At 43.8% G+C, this 19,702-nt stretch overlaps 1 protein-coding gene across 2 annotated transcripts in view; it reads left to right on the top strand.

The window, feature by feature from the left end:
- Positions 1-19,702, top strand: part of HTR4 (5-hydroxytryptamine receptor 4) — a 120,140-nt gene that overhangs the window by 86,227 nt on the left and 14,211 nt on the right. The window contains exons 5-7 of one of the 2 annotated variants that reach the window (XM_036013939.1): positions 6,675-6,828; positions 7,720-7,761; positions 10,499-11,064. In XM_036013939.1, coding sequence (XP_035869832.1) covers positions 6,675-6,828; positions 7,720-7,761; positions 10,499-11,064 — 762 coding nt within the window. Of the gene's footprint in view, positions 1-6,674; positions 6,829-7,719; positions 7,762-10,494; positions 11,065-19,702 lie in introns of those variants that run through there. The other variant, XM_036013938.1, reaches the window with a different exon arrangement.

Here is a 19,702-nt window from a genome sequence, read left to right as displayed (position 1 = left end):
CAGGTGACGTTTTTGGCAGATTACCCTTTTTCCTCTGGTCTCTGATAACTCAGTAGGGCACTTTTCGAGCCAGCTGGTACTCCCCTTCTTGCAAGTTTTCTTATCAGGATGGCACAGAGGAATATTTAACCGAGAGGAACAGAGTAAACATTAAATCTGCAGATTGCATATGGGGCTGTGATTCCTGCAAAGGCTCCATCTAGTGTCCCCCAAATCTCTACAGAAAGGAGTCCCTCCCTGTCCCCCACCCCCGTCATTTTTCCTTCCTGAAACCCGAAGTTCTCCCTCCATTCTTGGCTATATCCTCAGCCTCCCTTTCTGTCCGTCTCCTAGCAAACATCCCTGCGCTGGGTGGGGGAGGGGGGTCTTCTTTGCTCATCCTCCAAATGACTGACAGCTTGCCAAGCTTGTTGGAAACCAAAGTGAAAGGCTTTTTAGTTTTTTGGTGTTTTTTTTTCCTTCTTGAAGCTACTGCTGCTTTTCTCTCTTCTCCACCTCCTCAAAGAACTAAAATGTAACAAAACTAAACAGCAGAAAGACCAATCTCTTTCTCAGAGCTCTGCCACAGTGCTTGGCTGGACCTGCTAGGAAGGGAACGGGTACCCAGTCAGTGAACCCCACAATTACCCTAGGCTATATATACCTGTTTACTCATGGTATGCTTGTCTGTGGCTGCATAACATCTACCCCCAAACTTAAGGACTTGAACAACAATGCATTATTATTAAATCTCACAATTCTGTGCCTCAGGAATATGTGCTTGGTTGAAGTCACTTTGTTGTGTTTAGCTGGAGGCTGGCCTGGCCTGGAATGTGAAAGGCGGTGCATCACACATGTGGCACCTTGGTAGGGCCATCTGGAAAGCTGAGCTCAACTGGGCCCCTCTCCGTGTGGTCCCAGGTCTCTATATGTGATCTCATGTTTCATACATGTTAGGTATTTTTAGATGATCGCTCATGGGTCCGAGAAACCAACAGTCCTCTTGATAAATAGGCCTGGGAGTGGCACATAGCACTTCCAGTTCGCTCTGTTGGTCACAACGGTCTCAGGGCAGCCCAGGCCTGAGAGAGAAGACGGGGCAGACTCCCCATCTCTGGGTGGGAGGAGCGTCAGAGAATGTGTGGCCATCTTTAATTCGTCACAACGACAGCCTCTTACAAAAACTCGGATGTAATTACTTCCCCTTTTATACACGGAAAACAGACACGGATGGACTTGCCCCAAAGTCGGGAGGGTTGTCCATGAAAGAGCTGGGGCTAGGAACCTACTGACTTTCTTGCTTCAGACAAAGCCCCTTGTCACTCATACGTGGGCTGATTGAGTAGAGCTCTTCATCCCCTTGGTCCTAAATTTTAAAGACCGTTCGCTGTGCTTTATGAATTAGGAGTTGTGAAAAAGTGAATCTGGTGAAACGTTTCTGTTTTCCTGCTTCCATTCCGATCCTTGGGTCTTAGCAGCCAGCTGCTACTTCATCTCTTCTCTCCTGTGGTTGCCGTGTCTCTCATTAGCTGACCCTGATGAGAGATTTGGTCTCGGTGGTCTTCCAGGAGGCCACCTTCACCCATCTCAGGAGGGAGGGCTGGGCCTGGATTAAGTCCTTGAGAAGATGCTGTATGTAATCAGCCCCATTACAGGCAGTCAGTATGGTCTCAATGCCTCTGTTCTTCTTTAGAGATCAATTCATTCACCTTGCTGTTTCTTACAATCCACTACTGGGAGTGATGTTGAACCAAGAGACTTCCACTTTATTTGTTAAATAGTTTAAAAGCCCCTGGTTTCAAAATGTATTTGAGCCCTGGCTGGTGTGACTCAGTGAATTGAGTGCTGGCCTGTGAACCAAAGCGTCACTGGTTTGATTACCAGTCGGGCCACATGCCTGGGTTGTGGGCCAGGTCCCCAGCAGGGGACGCTTGAGAAGAAACCACACATTGATGTTTCTCTCCCCGTCTTTCTCCCTCCCTTCCCCTCCCTCTAAAAATAAACGAATAAAATCTTTTAAAAAACAAACAAGCTGCATTTGAATCTGTTCACAATATGTACGAAACAAATATACAGGATGGGGCAAAAGTAGGTTTACATTTGTGAGCCTGCAAAACACAGAGTTTATTCTTGTATTATTATTTATTAATTATTGTATTACTTTTTCATATGGACAATTGTAAACCTGCTTTTGCCCCACCCTGTAAATAAAAGATGAGAGGGAATGGGAGTAATTAATAACTGCTATTTATTAAGCTTTATGTCCTAGGAATGTCCTAAGTTTTGAACATGTTATTTCATCAGTTCCCTTGGTTAATCAATGAAGTAGACAAAATGACCCACACTTTACACTGAAGAAGGTGGATCTTGGAGAGGTGAAGTAACCGAGCCTAAGGCTATATAGAGCTAATAGATGGTTAAGGCCCCCTGATGTGAAGATATAAAGCCAAAATCTCTCATCAATTCAGAAAGTCTAGAATTCCAACTTGTTCGGTTTGCTCCTTCCCTGTGGTAGGAGGGCAGGAAGTGAGGAGGAAGAATTTTCCTTAATTGCAGGAGTGGGGAGGAGATTAGCGTGCAGCTTAAAATAAACAACTGTCTCTTCAGAGTTGTCAAGGTAAATTGTGTCCCCAGAGACATTTAAAGGCAATTTGATCACACATTCACACCTGGCTGCGGTTGGGGAAGCTGGTGGCTGGTCTACCAAAGGCAGTTTGAACGGAGTTTTGTAAGCAATAGTTTGAAATGTTTTGCATAAGAAATGGCTTTGCACATTTCAGTTCATCCTGGCCATCTGGGACCTCACTTTGCCATTTGAACATTCATTTAGCCACTCTGTAAAAGTTTTCTAGTTAAAGAAGGATGGTAAATGTCCAGTGAAAAGCAAGGGAACAGACCCCACAGATAAGTCCCTTCCCAAGATTTGGCAGAACTGCATTCATTTATGCTGCCGTCCACCTGGGTTGTGAACCTGCATTCCTTTCTCTTCAATGTGTTGTGATTCAGCCCCTTTAGTAGAGCACGCAGTTCGAAAGCCTGTGGTTCTTCCTAAAGTGGCTTGTAAAGAAATGGAATGACCTCTTGGGGATTTAGGGCAGGTGGCAGACTCAAAGGATGTAATGAGGTTAACACCCTGGCCCTTGATTCGAGCTGCTGGGCTGGTTCTGGTTTTTACCACCTGTGGGACCTTGGACAAATGCTGACAGTCCGTGTTTCTGTTTGCTGACCTGTGAAAGGGGTACATTACAGTTCCTGTCTCAAAAGTGGTAGTAAGGGTTGAAAAAGGTCATGCAGGTAGAGTCCTCGCTAAGTAAATGGATGGTAGCTATCATTATTAACTCAGCCAGGGTACATTGCCTGGCCTCCAAAGAACCTGAAATTTTAACTAGCTGCTCCTGTCTTATGGTGTAGGACATGTGTTTTGGGGGCAATTCATGGTAGGATCAAAATTTAGTTATTAGCAGGGGTAATATAATCCCAATGTAAGAATGAAAAAATAACCATGATAGATACAAAGCATCAGATTTCTGTCTGGTCCTTGATTTACAGACAACAGTTAGAATTTTTAAGGACATTCCATCAGTCAGGACTAGAACTTAATTTTTATTCATCATTTTTTATTTATTTATTTATTTATTTATTTATTTATTTATTTATTTATTTTTTAGAGAGGGAAGGGGGAGAGAGAGAGAGAGAGAGAGATACATCAATGTGCGGTTGCTGGGGGTCATGGCCTGCAACCTAGGCATGTGCCCTGACTGGGAATCGAACCTGTGATGCCTGGTTCGCAGCCCGTGCTCAATCCACTGAGCTACGCCAGCCAGGGCTTTATTCATCATTTTATTCAACAATATTATTTTCATTACTTAATTTAGATTCTTGAATGTGGCCTTCAAAAGGATATTTTTCTAGGTTCTTTTCTAGAAAGCAAAGATTGGGAAGGTATGAGACAAGATATGGGAAGGACACAAGGTGGCTGACTTAGGGCCACCGCCTCGAGGGTGCCAAGGCCTCGGTGAGAATTTGAACCCATAAAATCAAGTAGGTGCTCCTCTTTGCCTCTTCCTAGCTCCAAAGGGTCTGTTCACAATCTTTTGTGTTCCTTGGCCTGTGGATACATCATTCCAGGCCCCTGTCCTCACAGGGCCATCTCCCTGGGCATGTCTGCCTCTGTGCCCAAATTTCCCTTTTTAGGAGGAGGTCAGTCCTACTGGAGGAAGGCCCACTCTAGTGACCTCCTTTTAATTTGGTTAGCTCTATGAATATCCCATTTCCAAATGAAGTCACCTTCCAAGGTACCGAGGCTCAGGACTTCAACATCCCTTTTGGAGGAGGGGGGCACAGTTCCACCCGTAACAGCAACTTAAGCACGAAGAGAATTCACTGGGGAGATATGACACAGCATATTAAAGGACGAGGTACAGAATGAGCAACTGAAGGGTCAAGAGGATGGCTTCCCGAAGACCCAAGGAAAGGAGCTACTCCCAGCCCCGCCAGGAGGTTACCACAGGAATAGGGGCACCTGCCCTGCCTTTCACATCTTTGTGTCACTCTGCCTGACATCTGGAGTCCCAGGAGACTGTCTAATTGGGTGACTCCTTGGCTGGAAATGTCACAGCCTCATCATTTGCTTTCCCAACACCACTACATCAACAAACCAGAGGTAATTTCCCAAAGATTTGGGATGCCATTGCCAGGAAAAAAGAAGCAGGATGCTAATGGACACAACCAAATGTCTAATCTAGGTCCTCTAGCAGGAAAGAGGTGGGGGGCAAAATTTGTAAAAAACATATTTTTCACACACACCTAATTCATCATCTCCATGTTAATAATAAACCTCTGATGATTATCAGTATATCCATTCAGAAAAATTGGCCATTCTTATATAACTTGCCTTTCTTAAAAGTCAAGAGCATGGAGGAAACTCCAGCTAACCATCACTGTTTCCATTACTGAGTTATATTTAGAGTTGGCTACCATGTCAGCTTTACAGAGAGAGAAAAATGAGTTCCTGACTAATCCCCTCTTACATTCTTTGGTCTGCTGTTCCTTGCAGTCTGTTTCAGCCTGGCCACGGGAAGCACAGCGTGGCCAGCTAGCTGTTCCTTGGCACCTTAGAAGGAAAAGTATAATCCCTCCTTCTCCCAAGGCATCCACTTCTCAGGCTTTAACATTGGGCTCTCCTTCTCTTTCCACCCCCTCCAACTCATCCCACCACCACCTCCTTAAAAAATATAGCCATTGTTATATTAGTTATGCTTGGGATTAAGAAAAGAAAAGAAGAGGTGGAGAAAATTAACAAAGCGAACTACCTAAAATGAGGGGCAGAAGGGGGTGGCTCATCAGCGAATGGTACAAAATCTTAAAGAACAGACTTAGCCTCCAAGCTGTCGTTTTGCATGTAATCTTCAGAATCTTGCGAAGACAAATCGTTGATAGACCTACTGTGATGTTTTGCCTGTTGCCCCATACCATGAACTGCCTGGACATGGAAGTGGCCATCTCCAAGGCCGGAATACTATGCAAGGAATGGCCCAGGAGTTAGAGACTTGGTCTCTGAGTGGGGCAGGCTGCATCTCTGTCTGGAAGTAAGAGTAAAGTCAGTACGGTAGGCAGAACACGGACTCAAAGATGAACAGTGAGTCCTGTGAGGAAGAGCAGACCCTGATAAACAGGGGTGAGGTGGTCTCTGTCAGATAGCAGGGAATGATGAAACAGAAAACATTTGAAAGTTTGCATCCTTAGAGAGACAACGAAGTGGTCCAGCCCAGAAGTAAGATATATCAGTTCTGTTCACCACTGTTGACCAGACCAGTCACTTGGCCCTACCCAACAACAAGTCCGTCAGGAAGTGTATGTGCCGAGAACGAGGGACTGGGCATGCTTAGCTGACAGAAGCAATGGCTTCTGCTTGTCAAAATGCAAACTCCAGGTCCTTCCGCAATAGGCTCTGATTCAGGAGATCCTTGGTGTCTGCATTTTAAACAGGCCTCCTCAGGTAAGAGTCTGATGTAGGGGAACAGGGTGGAATCCCTGGACCACAGTGTAAGGAACACTGACTTAGAGCATCCCTTCAGTATAAGAGGGTGATCAAGAGAATGGGGACAAATCTGAGACACAGATCTTAGAGCTCAGATGTCGGGCCACCTTAGGTTGTTACCAAAGAGGACCACAGATGCCTGGACGCTGAGGCCCGGAGGGCTGGCCTGAAGCCCCCCAAATGCTCAGGCACAAGGGTAGTGTTGGAGCTGAGCTGAGACAGAGCAGACCCTCAGCTGTGTGTGCAGCTTCTCAGGCTTTGGGAGAGGGACAGGGATGTGGGGCTGACTCCAGGCAATGACTCTCAGAGGTGATCTAACGTATATGTTTATATTAGCAGAAACTTGTCAGCCAATATAACATTTTGCTGTATAATTGCTTGTTTTCTTTCCTCTGTTCTTCTTTCTCTTCTCCCCCCTTCTCCTTCTCTTCCTCTGCTACCCCCTCTCCCCCTCCTCCCCATTATTTTCTCCTTTCTTTCTTCCTTGTTTTTATTCTCTACTTCCCCCTCCAATGTTGCTGTTTCCCAATATTTCCTCTTCATATCTCCTTCCTCTCCCCCTTCCTTCTCCCCTCTTCTCTCTCATCGATGATTCTCCCTCCTTCTCCCTCTCATTCCTCCTCTCCCTTGGCACCTACCCCCATTCTCTCTCCAGGTACTATGCCATCTGCTGCCAGCCTTTGGTCTATAGGAACAAGATGACCCCTCTGCGCATCGCATTAATGCTGGGAGGCTGCTGGCTCATCCCCATGTTTATCTCTTTTCTGCCTATAATGCAAGGCTGGAATAACATTGGCATAATTGATTTGGTGAGTAGGCCTCATGCACACTCCCACCGGTGAACTATCTGATTCACTTTGTTTGCTTGGGATTCCAAATAAACAAACAGTATCAAGTTGGGTGGATATCCCAAGAAAGACTCTGACAGTGGTCTGAGCCATAAGAATAACAAAAAAGCAAGCTAGCATTTTTTAATGCTTTACTGCATGCCAGAAAAAAATGCAAAATTCTTTACCTATAATCCTGACAATATCTTTTGCTCATCTCATCCAGATGAGAAAAGTCAGGCTCAGATAGGTGAAGTAACGTGCCCAGTAATATGCCTAGAAAGTAGCAGAACAGGTGTTCAAAGCATAGCATTCAGACTCCAGTGCTCCAAGAGGTCTTCCTCCTGTTTCATGCTGAGAGTCTGAGATTTTCAGTGATCCACAGCAATCATGTCATGTGAGTGGAAGCTTCTGGAGAATGAAGCGAGCCCTGGACCAAGACTTGAGAGCTGAACCCTAAGCCCAATCCTCTCATTGACCCACCTCCTGCAGGGCTGTGATGAGAAGATCCATAGGTCCCCTGTGGAGAATGGTGTGTCCTAGGGGGCAGGAGAGTAGCATGGTAGCATGTGTCAGGAGCTTACCACCTTCTGTCTAGGTGATTATTAAGAGTCATCCAGCTCAGACATACTTTGTGATGACGATCAAAAGCTAAGGTCTGTATTCATCACCAGGGATATATATTCCCTAAGGAAGTAGTCAGGTTGTCACTTTAAAGCTGATCCATCCCAGGAAGATGTTGTGGCAGGAAGGGGAATGGAGAGGAGAGATTGAGAGCAAGCTCTGGCCCAGCAGAACCAGTGAGAGTAGGAACTGCCTCTTCTTCTCTTTACCCCATTCTCAGCCCCTAATCTTGCCTTGTTCTTTGTCCAGGAAAGGATACACAAACCAAGGCTGGGCGAGGATTTGCATGTGGTATGTCAGAACAAGAGTTCCCAGGGCTTCTGAGAGAATGCTGGGGACACGGGAGTGGAGAAGTAAAAGGGGACCCACACAAGGGACTGTATGGATCTTTTCTTGAATCCTATCCCTCTTCTTTCAAACTTTCAGTTGTATCGTTCTTGGGGGAAATGAAATTTAAGTTCCCAACAACCAGGAAATAGCAACCAACAAATGTTGAACACTTACTGTGTGCTGAGTCCCGTGAGAATTGAATCACTGTTGTTATGAACCTCACTCAGGCCTCCCGACAAGACCCTGAGGTAGATCCTATTATTGTCCTCAGGAAATGAGGATCAGAGAGGTGAAGTTATTAGCTAAGGTCATGTGGGGCAGGAGGGGTGGGGGCCGCATCTAAGCCAAGCTTCCTGGGCTCCAGAGACTAAGCTCTTACTGTTTGTGTTAAACTTACTCCTTAATGGAGAAAACCTTTGGAAGCACAAACTTTTTTTAAAAGATTTTATTTATTTATTTTTAGAGAGAGAAGGGAGGGAGATAGAGAGAGAGAGGCAGAAACATCAATGTGCGGTTGCTGGGGATCATGGCCTGCAACCCAGGCATGTACCCTGACTGGGAATCGAACCTGTGACACTTTGGTTCACAGCCCGTGCTCAATCCACTGAGCTACACCAGCCAGGGCTGGAAGCACAAACTTTTGAGGGCGCAGCACTTTTAACTTCTGATGTACAATTTTTAAGGGAAATAACCTAAGGGATGTATGTCCATTTATGAGAATGAGAGGCATCTCCTGTTTACTTTGTGGAACCAGGGGATGGGGCAGCTCCTCATTGTCAACATGTCTAGTCTTTGCTTCATGATGTTGTGACCGCATTTCAAAGTTTCCAATCATTTGCACATTGAGTCAGCCCAAGGGGAAGCTAGCAGAACCCACATGTTCAGAATACATGGTAATTAGGTTCCATAAAGTTGCTGCAAACACTGAATTAGCAAATATTGAATCTTTACTCCTAACAAAAATAGAGGGCTAGGTTCTTCCAAGTCTCTGGTCACAATATTTTCATCAACTAATCAATACATAATATATTCTGCTTGTAAGAGAGGCTCATGAAATATAAGATGACAAAGTTTGAAAATATAAAATAATAGAAAATGCAAATGCTAACCAAAAGAAAGCTGATATAGCTGTACTATTATCAGTGATAAAATAAATGTAAGGCAAGTAACATTACTTGAGATAATGGGAGGCATTTTATGATGATAAAATGTCAATTCAATTAGAAAGATACACTGTAATTTTATAATATACTGTAAGACACCAAACTACTTCTGTATGTTAGTGCCATTTTGTCACACAGCTCTCTTCAGCCAAGGGCTATTCCTAGAGGAGGCTGGTGACTAAGAACTGTTCCCACACAGAGTTTAGAGTGGGGACAAAAGTCTTTCAGTCCTTCCAAAGGGATCTAGTGTATCACAACGCAGTGCAGTCAGTGTTATTCACTGTATGAACAGAGAAAGAAGGGAGAGTCCACATGATAATCTCATTACCATCAAAATGCATTGACAAAATTCAGTATCCATTTATTTTTTTAAAAAAAAACTCTCATCAAACTAAGACTCAGAAGAGAGCTTTCTCAAATAAATAGCATTGACCAAAAACGTACAAGTATCATACATAATAGGAAAATATTGAAAGTTCCCCTCCTAAATCTGGGAACATAACAGGGGTGTCTAATCTTACTTGCTTTTTTTTTTCAAAATTATCCTGGAGGACTTGTCAAGTTCAATAATGCAAGAAGAAAATGTTATTGATATTGAAAAGAAAGAAATGAAATTGTCATTATTGACAAGTCACGTGTGTGTATGGAGAAAATTCAAAAGAACTAGAGATGAAATATTAGTAACTAATTCAGCAAAGTTACTGGATACATAGCCAATATACAAAAAAAATTCACTAAATTCTACAATCAGTGAGGATGAAGAATTTTAACATGGTACCATTTACGAGAGAATGAAGTCTCAAGTACTTGGGAATCAATCTAACAAAATATGTGTAAGACATTTACACAAAAGGATGAAATATTACTGAAATAAATTTTAAAAGACTTCAGTAAAGGGCAAGGATTACCATGTTTGTGAACACGAAGACTTGGCATCGCAGAGCTATCAGTTTTCCGCAATGATTCTATCTTAACTCCAATCGGAATTCTAAAAGATTTTTATAGCAGTTAATAAGCTATAAAGTTGACTCACCTTCAGATTATAAGAATAGCCAGAATAGATGTGAAGAAGAGTCACCCTTCAAAGACGTTTATTCCCAGGTGCGTTGTACGCAAGCAGACAGGGGGGAAGAGGCAGGTGGAGCTCGACCCCAGGTTGGGTAGATAGAACAGAGTGATTTTGCCCCTATGTTATTTGTGTTCTTCCCTGGGGCCTTCAGCCCCTTGTGGCTAAACAAGCCCTCTGAGCCCTGGGATCTGATCACACTCCTTTTCTACCATCGTGGTTCTGTCTAGGTGCTGTAGGCTGGGATGTAAAAAAGGAAGCTCTGCTGATAAACCTTTTTTCTTTCCTTTTCCTTTTATTTTTTCTTCCCTTTCGTTCAATGTTTCCCTCCCTTCTTTCTACCTTCAATTTCTCCTTTTCTCTTCTTCTTTTTCCTTTTTCTTACGATTTTCCTCCTTCCCCTCCTGCTGTTTCCTCTTCACTTTTGTCTCCCCTTTCTCTCCCCCTCTCACCTCCACCTCTCAGATAGAAAAAAAGAAAGTTCCACCAGAACTCCAACTCTACATACTGTATCTTCATGGTCAACAAGCCCTACGCCATCACCTGCTCCGTGGTAGCCTTCTACATCCCGTTCCTGCTCATGGTGCTGGCCTATTACCGCATCTACGTCACAGCCAAGGAGCACGCCCACCAGATCCAGATGTTACAGCGCGCAGGAGCGCCCTCGGAGGGCAGGCCCCAGCCGGCAGACCAGCACAGCACTCATCGCATGCGGACGGAGACCAAAGCTGCCAAGACCCTGTGCATCATCATGGGTTGCTTCTGCCTCTGCTGGGCCCCATTCTTTGTCACCAATATCGTGGATCCGTTCATAGACTACACGGTCCCTGGGCAGGTGTGGACTGCTTTCCTTTGGCTCGGCTATATCAATTCTGGATTGAACCCCTTTCTCTACGCCTTCTTGAATAAGTCTTTTCGACGTGCCTTTCTCATCATCCTCTGCTGTGATGATGAGCGCTACCGAAGACCTTCCATTCTGGGCCAGACGGTCCCCTGTTCAACCACAACCATTAATGGGTCAACACATGTGCTAAGGTGAGTGCCTAGGGGCTTGGTGGGTTTTGTTTATTGGCATGAGCAGAAAACTGGGCAACTGTCCAGTTTTCTGTTTCCAGAGGGGTTATTCTTGAAAACCGCTGCAGTGTTTGCAAAAATTAAAGAGACCCTACCATCTGGCCATGGATTAGAGCAGTGGGTGAGTGCTCAGGCCCTCCGGGAGGCGGGCGTACATTCAAATTCACTCTCCGTAGTTCTGTGACCTCGGGCAAGTCATTTAAACCACATGTGAACCTTACTTTGTTTTTTTTTTAAATTGAGATTATAATTACAATATCTACATTACAGGGTTTTTGTGAGGATCAAGTTAGCTAATGTATGCAGGGCACGTGGTACAGAGCGTGCCATCTGGTAAGCTCTTAGTAAATATCATCTACTATTATTTGTAGGTGCAATAGAGGGTAATGGCTAAAAGCATGGACTTTAAAAAAAAATAGACTTTATTTCACTCTCAGTGCCACGACTAACCATTTGTATAATCTCTCCTGGTTTTACTTCCTTCAACTATAAAAAAAATGGTAAAAATAATTATATCTCACTGGGGCTTTTGCAACATTAGAGATTGTATTCGGGTCTGACGCATGGTAACACTGTTAATACCACTAATAATGTCACTAATATAGTAGGTATAGGAGTGATAGCACATTGCCTAACACTCAAAGATGACCATAAAATAACATGAGAAACTAAAATAAATACAATGATACATATGCAACAATCATGCCATGTCAGAAAGGATCTAATGAGGTATGGACAGTCCAGAATGGGGATGTGTGAGTAAGAAAGAAGCTGATTGGGCTTCAGGCAAGTCAGGGAAGGATTGACAGAACGACATTTTGTAGAAATTTGAGACTTGGAGGCGGAAACCAAGGCAGCCTTTCCAGGAAGAGAGAACAGGATGAGGAAGGAAGTGAAATAACAAAGAATATGGAAAGGTCACGTGGTCTACCCAAGGGCACCTCAGTTGATGGAAGTGAGAGTGACTTTGGAGTTGAATGTTCAGTGATTAGTCACGATGCCTCTTTCCAGGCCCTGAGAATTTCCTGGCCACCCCAGCCTGGAGTTGTTCTCAGCTGTGAAAAGCCATGTGTGCTCAGCACATGCATCCTGTAGCTAAGATGAACTGCCAAGAGCATTTTTTTTCTTCGTCCTGAGAGGCACAGGGCATTTCTAAAGAGCGGTTCCTTCTTTGAGACAAGCAGTTAATTTTCCCAATGATGACAGTAGTCAGCTGTTCTGGCAGCCGAAACGGGGGCACTTTTTTTTGGCATGTGGAGGAAAAGAAGAGGAGGAAACAGGGCTGCTATGAAATATAAACACCCTTGCCCCAGGGGCTGGTCAGAAGCACGATCCCTCTCTGTGGGCAGACGTGCAGCCAGAGCCTAGGTGGTGTTAAGACTCTGGCTGGTGGGAGGGCCTCCAAGGACACTCCCTAGGTTGACATTCTTAGTATTACACTTGGCAGTGCCCTGGAAAGGATCAAACTGGTAAAATAAATATGTGTACAAAGAGCTTCCGTGCAGGTGCCAGATAGTTTTCTAGGTATTGAGCTAGTGGTTGCTGGAGCCCAGGCCGCAGAGGGTGCATTGCTGAGCCATTTGTTTAGAACTGGGTGGCTTTCCCATAGAAACAGCCATGGAATGGAAAACAGTTTGGGGTTTCTAGGGCAGCCCACGAAGCCCTGCTTTACTACTCTGTACGGTTTTATACCTGTGGCTTGTGGAGGTCTGCCGTGGGGTTGTAAAGCACAGATAGCCATGTAGAGGGGGCTTATGGATGCAGTCTTTGTACCTCAGCCCCTGCCTGTCCTCACAGGGTCATGAAGGGTGCAGGAAGTTGGGTGAGGTGCTGTTCTGTGGGGGTGAGGGTCTTCTAAGAGTGGGGCAGCCTATCCAGAGAGAAGACTGCCTGGAACTTGAATCTGCTAGGGCGTAACCCTTGCCTAAAACAGGAGTCCTGCCTGTTGTATTCACTGCTGTGTACAATCTGTTGCCTAATGTACAGCAGGAACTTAAACTCTTGATGACTGAATTAACAAATCTACACAGTTAATTCCTCAGATCAACTGTATTAACACAATGTAAGAAAAATTTACATTTTTCTTTAAAAATCCCACAAACGGGATATCACCAAATTCAGATGAATCCAAGGATCATAACACCTAAACAATCCAAAGTAAAATTGGTTTTATCCTGCTATTCCTACCCCTAGCCTTTCTTTTTCTTGGCATTTAAATGCTTTAGACAATGGAATTCCTTGTTGAACTCCTAGAAGACCAAGTTTTTCCCAACAGTAGAAACTATGACTTTTATTTATACACCACGTAGTCCGCTGTCTGCAAAACAGTGGATGATCAAAAGATCAACACGTTGTTGCTGATAAAATGTTTTCATGGTTGTCTTCAGGCTAATGGAAGATGAAAACACTCAAAATTGAAAAGTATCTGGTTTTTTGGGTTTTTGTTTTCTGAGACTCTCAACAGTATAGAGGACTCAGTCTGCACCCTGGAATCACATCAGGGACAGCCAGCTTGGGGCAACACTCTGAAATTGTGGGGCCTATTCCTCTTAAGGTTTTTTTTTTTGGAAGGGTGGAATTTCGCTCTTCCAAGTTGAACTAAAAACAGGCCAGTCTGGGCCCAGTGGTTTAGAATGACAGGTCTCCCATGCTTGGTACTATCCTTTGGCCCTTGGGCTTAACAAAACATTTTTTCATTAGACAGCAAATGGGTAGTCGATGAAATAAAATACGCTTTTGCAAGACATTCTTCTGAGAGGACTTCAATCACTCAGATGGCACTATTGGACACAGTGGCAAAGATGTGTGCCACCGTGATTGGTTGTCTCCTATTGGACACCTGTTCTCTTAGGGATATCCAACCCACAATCAAAATAGAAGTGAAGATACTGTTTGGTTCGCTGATGAAGTAGTTTATCTTGACACACAGGTGGCATGGCCTTTTAAAAATACATTCCAAACAGGAATTATTGTCATATGAGTGTTTCTTGGGGTGGTTTTAATGTGCATGCACATGTGTGTTGAGAGAGGCAGAACGCCAGCATGTGGACAGTGGGTTCTAAGAGGTTTGTCATGTGTGTGAACTGATCCGTAGTGAATTTGGAGCCAGCTTCTCCTCCTTGTCACATTCTTCACTTGGTCCCAGAGTGGTTTGCCTCATCCAGCATCTCCTTAGTCACATGGGAGTCACTTCTCCCACTCTAGGAAACACACACGAAATGTAATGGCAGAGAAGAGAGGAAAGAACCTAGTGAGAAAAAATCGGCTGCTTTTCTGATCAAGTCAAGAATAAAATGAGGATATCTTGTCACCTGTATTGTTCAACATTGTACATGCAAAATCCAAAATGACAGAAAAAAGAAATACGAGGTAAAAAACTGCGGGGGGGAGGAGCAAATTTGCTATTATTTAAAAACAATAAAGCCAGGAAAATCCTCTGTAAACTGGGGAAACTGATATTTCTCAAGGAAGCCCAAACATTATTAGATACTAGACCTACGTACTAGAATTAACCAATTAGAATGGGAATTAGGAAAAAAAAACGCTACCATCCACAGAAGCAATAAAGTTACGTTACAAATGTAAAGGAAAAGTGTAATGCCTTCATTGAAAGAGACTTTAAAACTTTCCTGAAGAAGAGCAAGGGTTTCCCTAAGGGTTCGCTGTGAACCAGATGAGATAGCTGTAAATTCCAAATTTTCTTTTGAAGTTACAGGAGACGCCTCTGAAGTCCAGGTGTGCAGAGTCTGGGACTTGATTTATTAGAATCTGAGGCTTGATTCACAGTAACCATGTACTGGACACTTAACATGCCAGACACTGTGTGTAAGTTGGTAAAGTGAGAGGTCATGCCTCACTGAATTCCAGCTGAGGAAAGAAACTCATAAGCAGATACTCACAGTACAGCAGGTATCACTGGAGCTGTGCACAGGTTTACCAAAGGGATTGCCACCCAACCAACAGTGTCCTTGTCATCACCGATGATGGTCATCCAATCTCTACTCCTGGTCCTGCAGTGAGTGAATCTTACCACTGGATGAGCCTGCTCAATGGTTGGGCAGCTCTAGAGATTAAGAGTCTTCCTGATGTTGAGTTGAAGTCTCCATTGCTATGACTTTTTCTGACCAGCAAGAGAAAGCCAAGCTACATCTTTTTTATTGAAGTGGCCCTTTCTGTATATTTTAGTTATATGTCCCTTCTGAGGCTTTTCTTTTATAGTCAGAGTGTCCCGATTTCTTCCACTATCTTCCATGCAATATCGTTGTAGGCTTGAAGAACATAATCATATCTCCTTCCTTGTAGACTTTGTTTTTATTTTTCTTGATCATTTTTCTTTCAAGTATGGCCAGCAGACCACTCACGTTAGAATCACCTGGGAATTTAGTAAAAACAGAGAATCTTGGGTGGCATTCACTGAATTGTGGCAAATTAGGGAAAGTGACATTGTTGCCAAGTGACTTTTGCATAGTGTCTTAGAGAACCACAGTTGTAGACTTTCATAAATTGGAACAGCCCAGTTTGCTAGCGTTGATTGTGCTTCAAGGTTAAGAAATATTATAATTCTTGATTCTTTTAAATTTTTAATTGATTTGAGAAAAAGAAAGAGGAAGGGAGAGAGAGGGGAAAGGAAGGAAGGATAGAGGGAAGGAAGGGAGGGGGAGAGAGAAGGGGAGAGGGGGAGGGAGAGAGAGAGAGAGAGAGAGAGAGAGACCACTTTCTTGTTCCACGTACCTATGCATTCATTGGTTGCTTCTTATATGTGCCTTGACTGGAGATTGAACCCACAACCTTGGTTTATCAGGACCATGTTTGAACCTACTGAGCTACTCCACCAGGGCAATCCTTAGATTCTTTTAGACTCTCTTAAAGATAATGATTTTATCTGATATTAACAAGTAAAATATGGGAGACATTTCCTTTAGAAGCTCGCCTTGGCTCAGTCGTTCTCCCTCATTTGGGAGGCATAGTGCAGCTGTGTAGACTATGACCATGTAGCACGTGGGTGACAGGTGGCAGGAGCAAGATGTATTCGATTTCATTCTGGGGTTCTTTGTTTATTAGATAAATGCCCGTCTTGTTCACTGTTACATCCTCAGAGCCTAGTAAAGTACCAAGAACATTGGGAGGCTTGACAAGGGAATGGAGTTATGATTCTGTCCTTTCTCTCCTGACCTAGGCTTTCCTCTGTTTAACTGTCTCCCTGAACATTTGCCCAGATGATCCGAGGCAGAGTAGGGACTAGCGTGCTGACAGTACCCTCAGAACAGAGATTTTCTCTACAGGAAATCTGCTGACGATCCCAGTTTTGGGTTTTTGGATAAATAATCCCTGTCCTGCCTGTCTCTCTATCTCATTGTAAAAATCAAAGGAGATAATGGATATGAAGTTGTTTTGCTAACTGCAAGGCTCTGTCCTCATGAGAGAGATAATTATGTTGCATTACGAACTATTTGTAAGTCAGGTAACACAAGCAGAGACCGGATACCAGCTTTAGCTTGGGGATGCATTTCCCTCGTTGCTAGCTTTAGGTCTCTTCCCTGGTTCCCCAAGTTTAGACCCTGCTCAAATCTAGGACACTCACCCAGTTTCTGAGAAGGCTGGGAACTTGTGTAAGTACTTCCCAAAGAACTTTTGTCTGTCTGACTTGGCTCTTGGCTGCTACCCTCCATTACCCACTGATAAGCAGGTTTTCCGTGGGCTTGGAGACCCCTAGAGCACTGCTATCCAATAGGGTAACCACTAACTATATTCCAAGTGCTCAGTAGCCACATGTGAGTGGCCACTGGATTACAGAGCACAAATGTGGAATAGTTCCATCATTATAGAAAGTTCTATTGGACAAAACAGCTCTAGAGCTATCTGAGCCTTCTTTTGGAAGAAGGCAGTATGTGCTTCTCCTCAGGCTTACTAACTCTTCTCAACCAAACCTCAGTAACAGGTGAACCGATTCTAGCGGATATGCTACGTAAGAAAGTCTTTGATGTTTCTGTGCTGAGATGAGTATAGAATCAGGAGAGGAGGAAATACGAGGATAGAGAAGATTGAAAGTGAGAAAGAGGCAAAGAGAAATAACGTTTCCACACACACACACACACACACCACACACACAAACAGAAGTATTTTTCCTTTTTATGTTACAATGATCAGAATTTATGGTTGTATTTATTTTTTCCTGTTTTTTATCTGTCTCCCCAGTCAGACTGTGAAATAATAAAGACTGGTAACATATTCATTTCATTGCCAAAAGTTTCCCTAGGATGTAGCACGTTGCCCATGAATATGTTTGTCGATGAATGAGTCGATGCTTCTTCCCAGATCTTATTGTTCACCTGGACTGTGTATACTCAAATAAGTTTTCGCCACTTCAAAATACACTCATTCCATAACTGGAATAGTCCTTTTTTCCCACTGTGACCCACGTGCCAACTTCTAATCTCAACACACACACCAAGAATTCCCCTTTTAAAAAATTTTCACACACTGTGGATTGGAAGATTACCCATCGATGAGGAAATAATTTAGGTTTTATTACTTTGACCCTAAGAGGATTCTGCTAATGTTGGAAATTTGTTTGACATTTAAAGACATTTTTGGCCTTTACCTTGAACTTTGGAGGTTACAGTTGGATTCAATGTTTACCTCATTGTCTTGAGCCAAAGCAGACTTAATCTGGGTGAATCAAAGATAGATGAGAATGACCTTGACCTATTGCTCCCAACCTCCTCCGGGGCTGGTAACATAATTTGCAGGCCCAACGTAAAATGAAATGTGGGGCCTTATTTGTTCAAAAGTCAGGAAAAAATTGCCACGACGTACTAAAATGTAAAGTCTTTTTCTTTCATTGGCGGTCTTTTCTCTCAACCTGTCATGCTGCATTTGTTTTCTCTAGTAGAAAAGTAAAATACCATTTTAAATTCTTAGCATAAAATGTATCATTCATCTTATATTGTGCAATGTCATTTTCAAATACAAACATCAGAGTATTAGACTTTGTGTGGAATCACCAAAATTGTACAAGCTACATAAACTGTATTTTGCAGTTGAGACATGCTTGTGTATTTTGGTGTTCATCAGACAGTGAAAAAACTAATGCAGTTTTTTATTTAACTTCTTGATAGACACATCCAACCTACCTTAAGATTGTGGATAAGTGCAGAAGGACTTAAGGCGAAAGGCATCATGGTTTGCTCCCTTGTCCTTGCTTTCTGTGCTGGTGTTTTCAGCACAAGTGCTTGGCTAATACGGGGAAGCAACATGAGTGAGGGAAGACGTGACAGGGCCCCTTGGTGGCTCCCTTCTCTGGAACAGCGCTGCTTTCTTTTGTATTTGGCAAATTCTGGTTCAAATGGAAAATGGGGGGCCACCCAGGGCTGTCAAGCATCCCCAGTTACCAAGTCACAGATGTGTTGGTTTGAACCGTGAGCACACAGTTCTGGTGGAGCCCTGGTATTCAGCAAGACTCAAAGGGATTACAAGGTAAACATGTTACAGAAGCTGCCGAGTTCAAAGACAGAGTTAGGAAGAATTTCAAGATGGCGATGAGCAGAGCGTTAAACCAGGCTGTGGGGTCCTGGGTGATTGCACTGGCCACACGCCCATGAAGCCTTCTGTCTCCTGTCCTGCCCCAATGCCAGTCTGAGGCAGCCTCCCAGAAAACCTTGTTCTTGCTGAGATCACACCAGGAATACAGTGGGAATGACCACATCAGGAGAGCTCCCCATGCCTCACCCAACATTCAGGATTAGAGAAGTCTGTGCTATTTGCGCACGTGTCTGCAAAAGTTTGGCAATCCAGTGGCTTAAGCTGCCTTCCAGTTGCCCACTTCTGGGCTAAGTGCCGAGGCCCAAACGCTATCCCCTGTACTAAGACACATTGTTAAGAAAAGTTCTTGCCCTGGCTGTGTGGCTCATTTGGCTGGGTGTCACCCACAAACCGAAGGGTCATGGACTCATTTCCAGTCAGGGCACGTGCCTGGGGTGTGGGTTCTGTCCCCAGATGGGGTGCCTGTGAAGGGCAATGGATTGATGCTCCTCTCTCACATCCATGTTTCTGTCCCCCTCTTTCTCTTTTCCTTCCCCTCTCTTTAAAATTGATAAACGTGTCCTCAAGGGAAGACAAAAAATTAAAAGAAAAGTTGCTGCCGCTCTGACTTAGGGAAGGTGAACGTTGGTGCGCTATCAAAGGGACATCCTGCCCCATGTGGGCCTAATGGCTATAAGTGCTAGAGTCTGGCACACCTGGGTTTCCATCCTAAGACCTCTTCTTTACTATTGATACAACATTTAGCATATGCCCAAACATCTGTGGGTCTCTGTTTCCTCATCTGTAAAATAGCAATAATAGTAAAAACCTATCTCCTAGGGATTTTAGTAGAGTTAAATATGACATACGTATGTGCAGAGCTGAGCCCAGCGCCTGTTACCCAGAAAGCGCCCAGTGAATGGAAGCCACTATCATTGCTGTTATTGTAATTGTATGTATAGCATTGTTCCTATCTCGGTTAAACACCTTCTCCAGTTATTTACTAGGCTCCCTGATAAGCATTCTAAGAAATGAGTCAGTAGAAGTCCCTGTGTTCTACTCACGGCTCCTTAAACAA

The sequence above is a fragment of the Phyllostomus discolor genome, chromosome 13 (assembly GCF_004126475.2).
Source record: "Phyllostomus discolor isolate MPI-MPIP mPhyDis1 chromosome 13, mPhyDis1.pri.v3, whole genome shotgun sequence".
NCBI lineage: Eukaryota > Metazoa > Chordata > Mammalia > Chiroptera > Phyllostomidae > Phyllostomus > Phyllostomus discolor.
The sequence above is the reverse complement of the archived record's forward strand: the minus strand, read 5'-3'. Positions and strand labels throughout refer to the sequence as shown.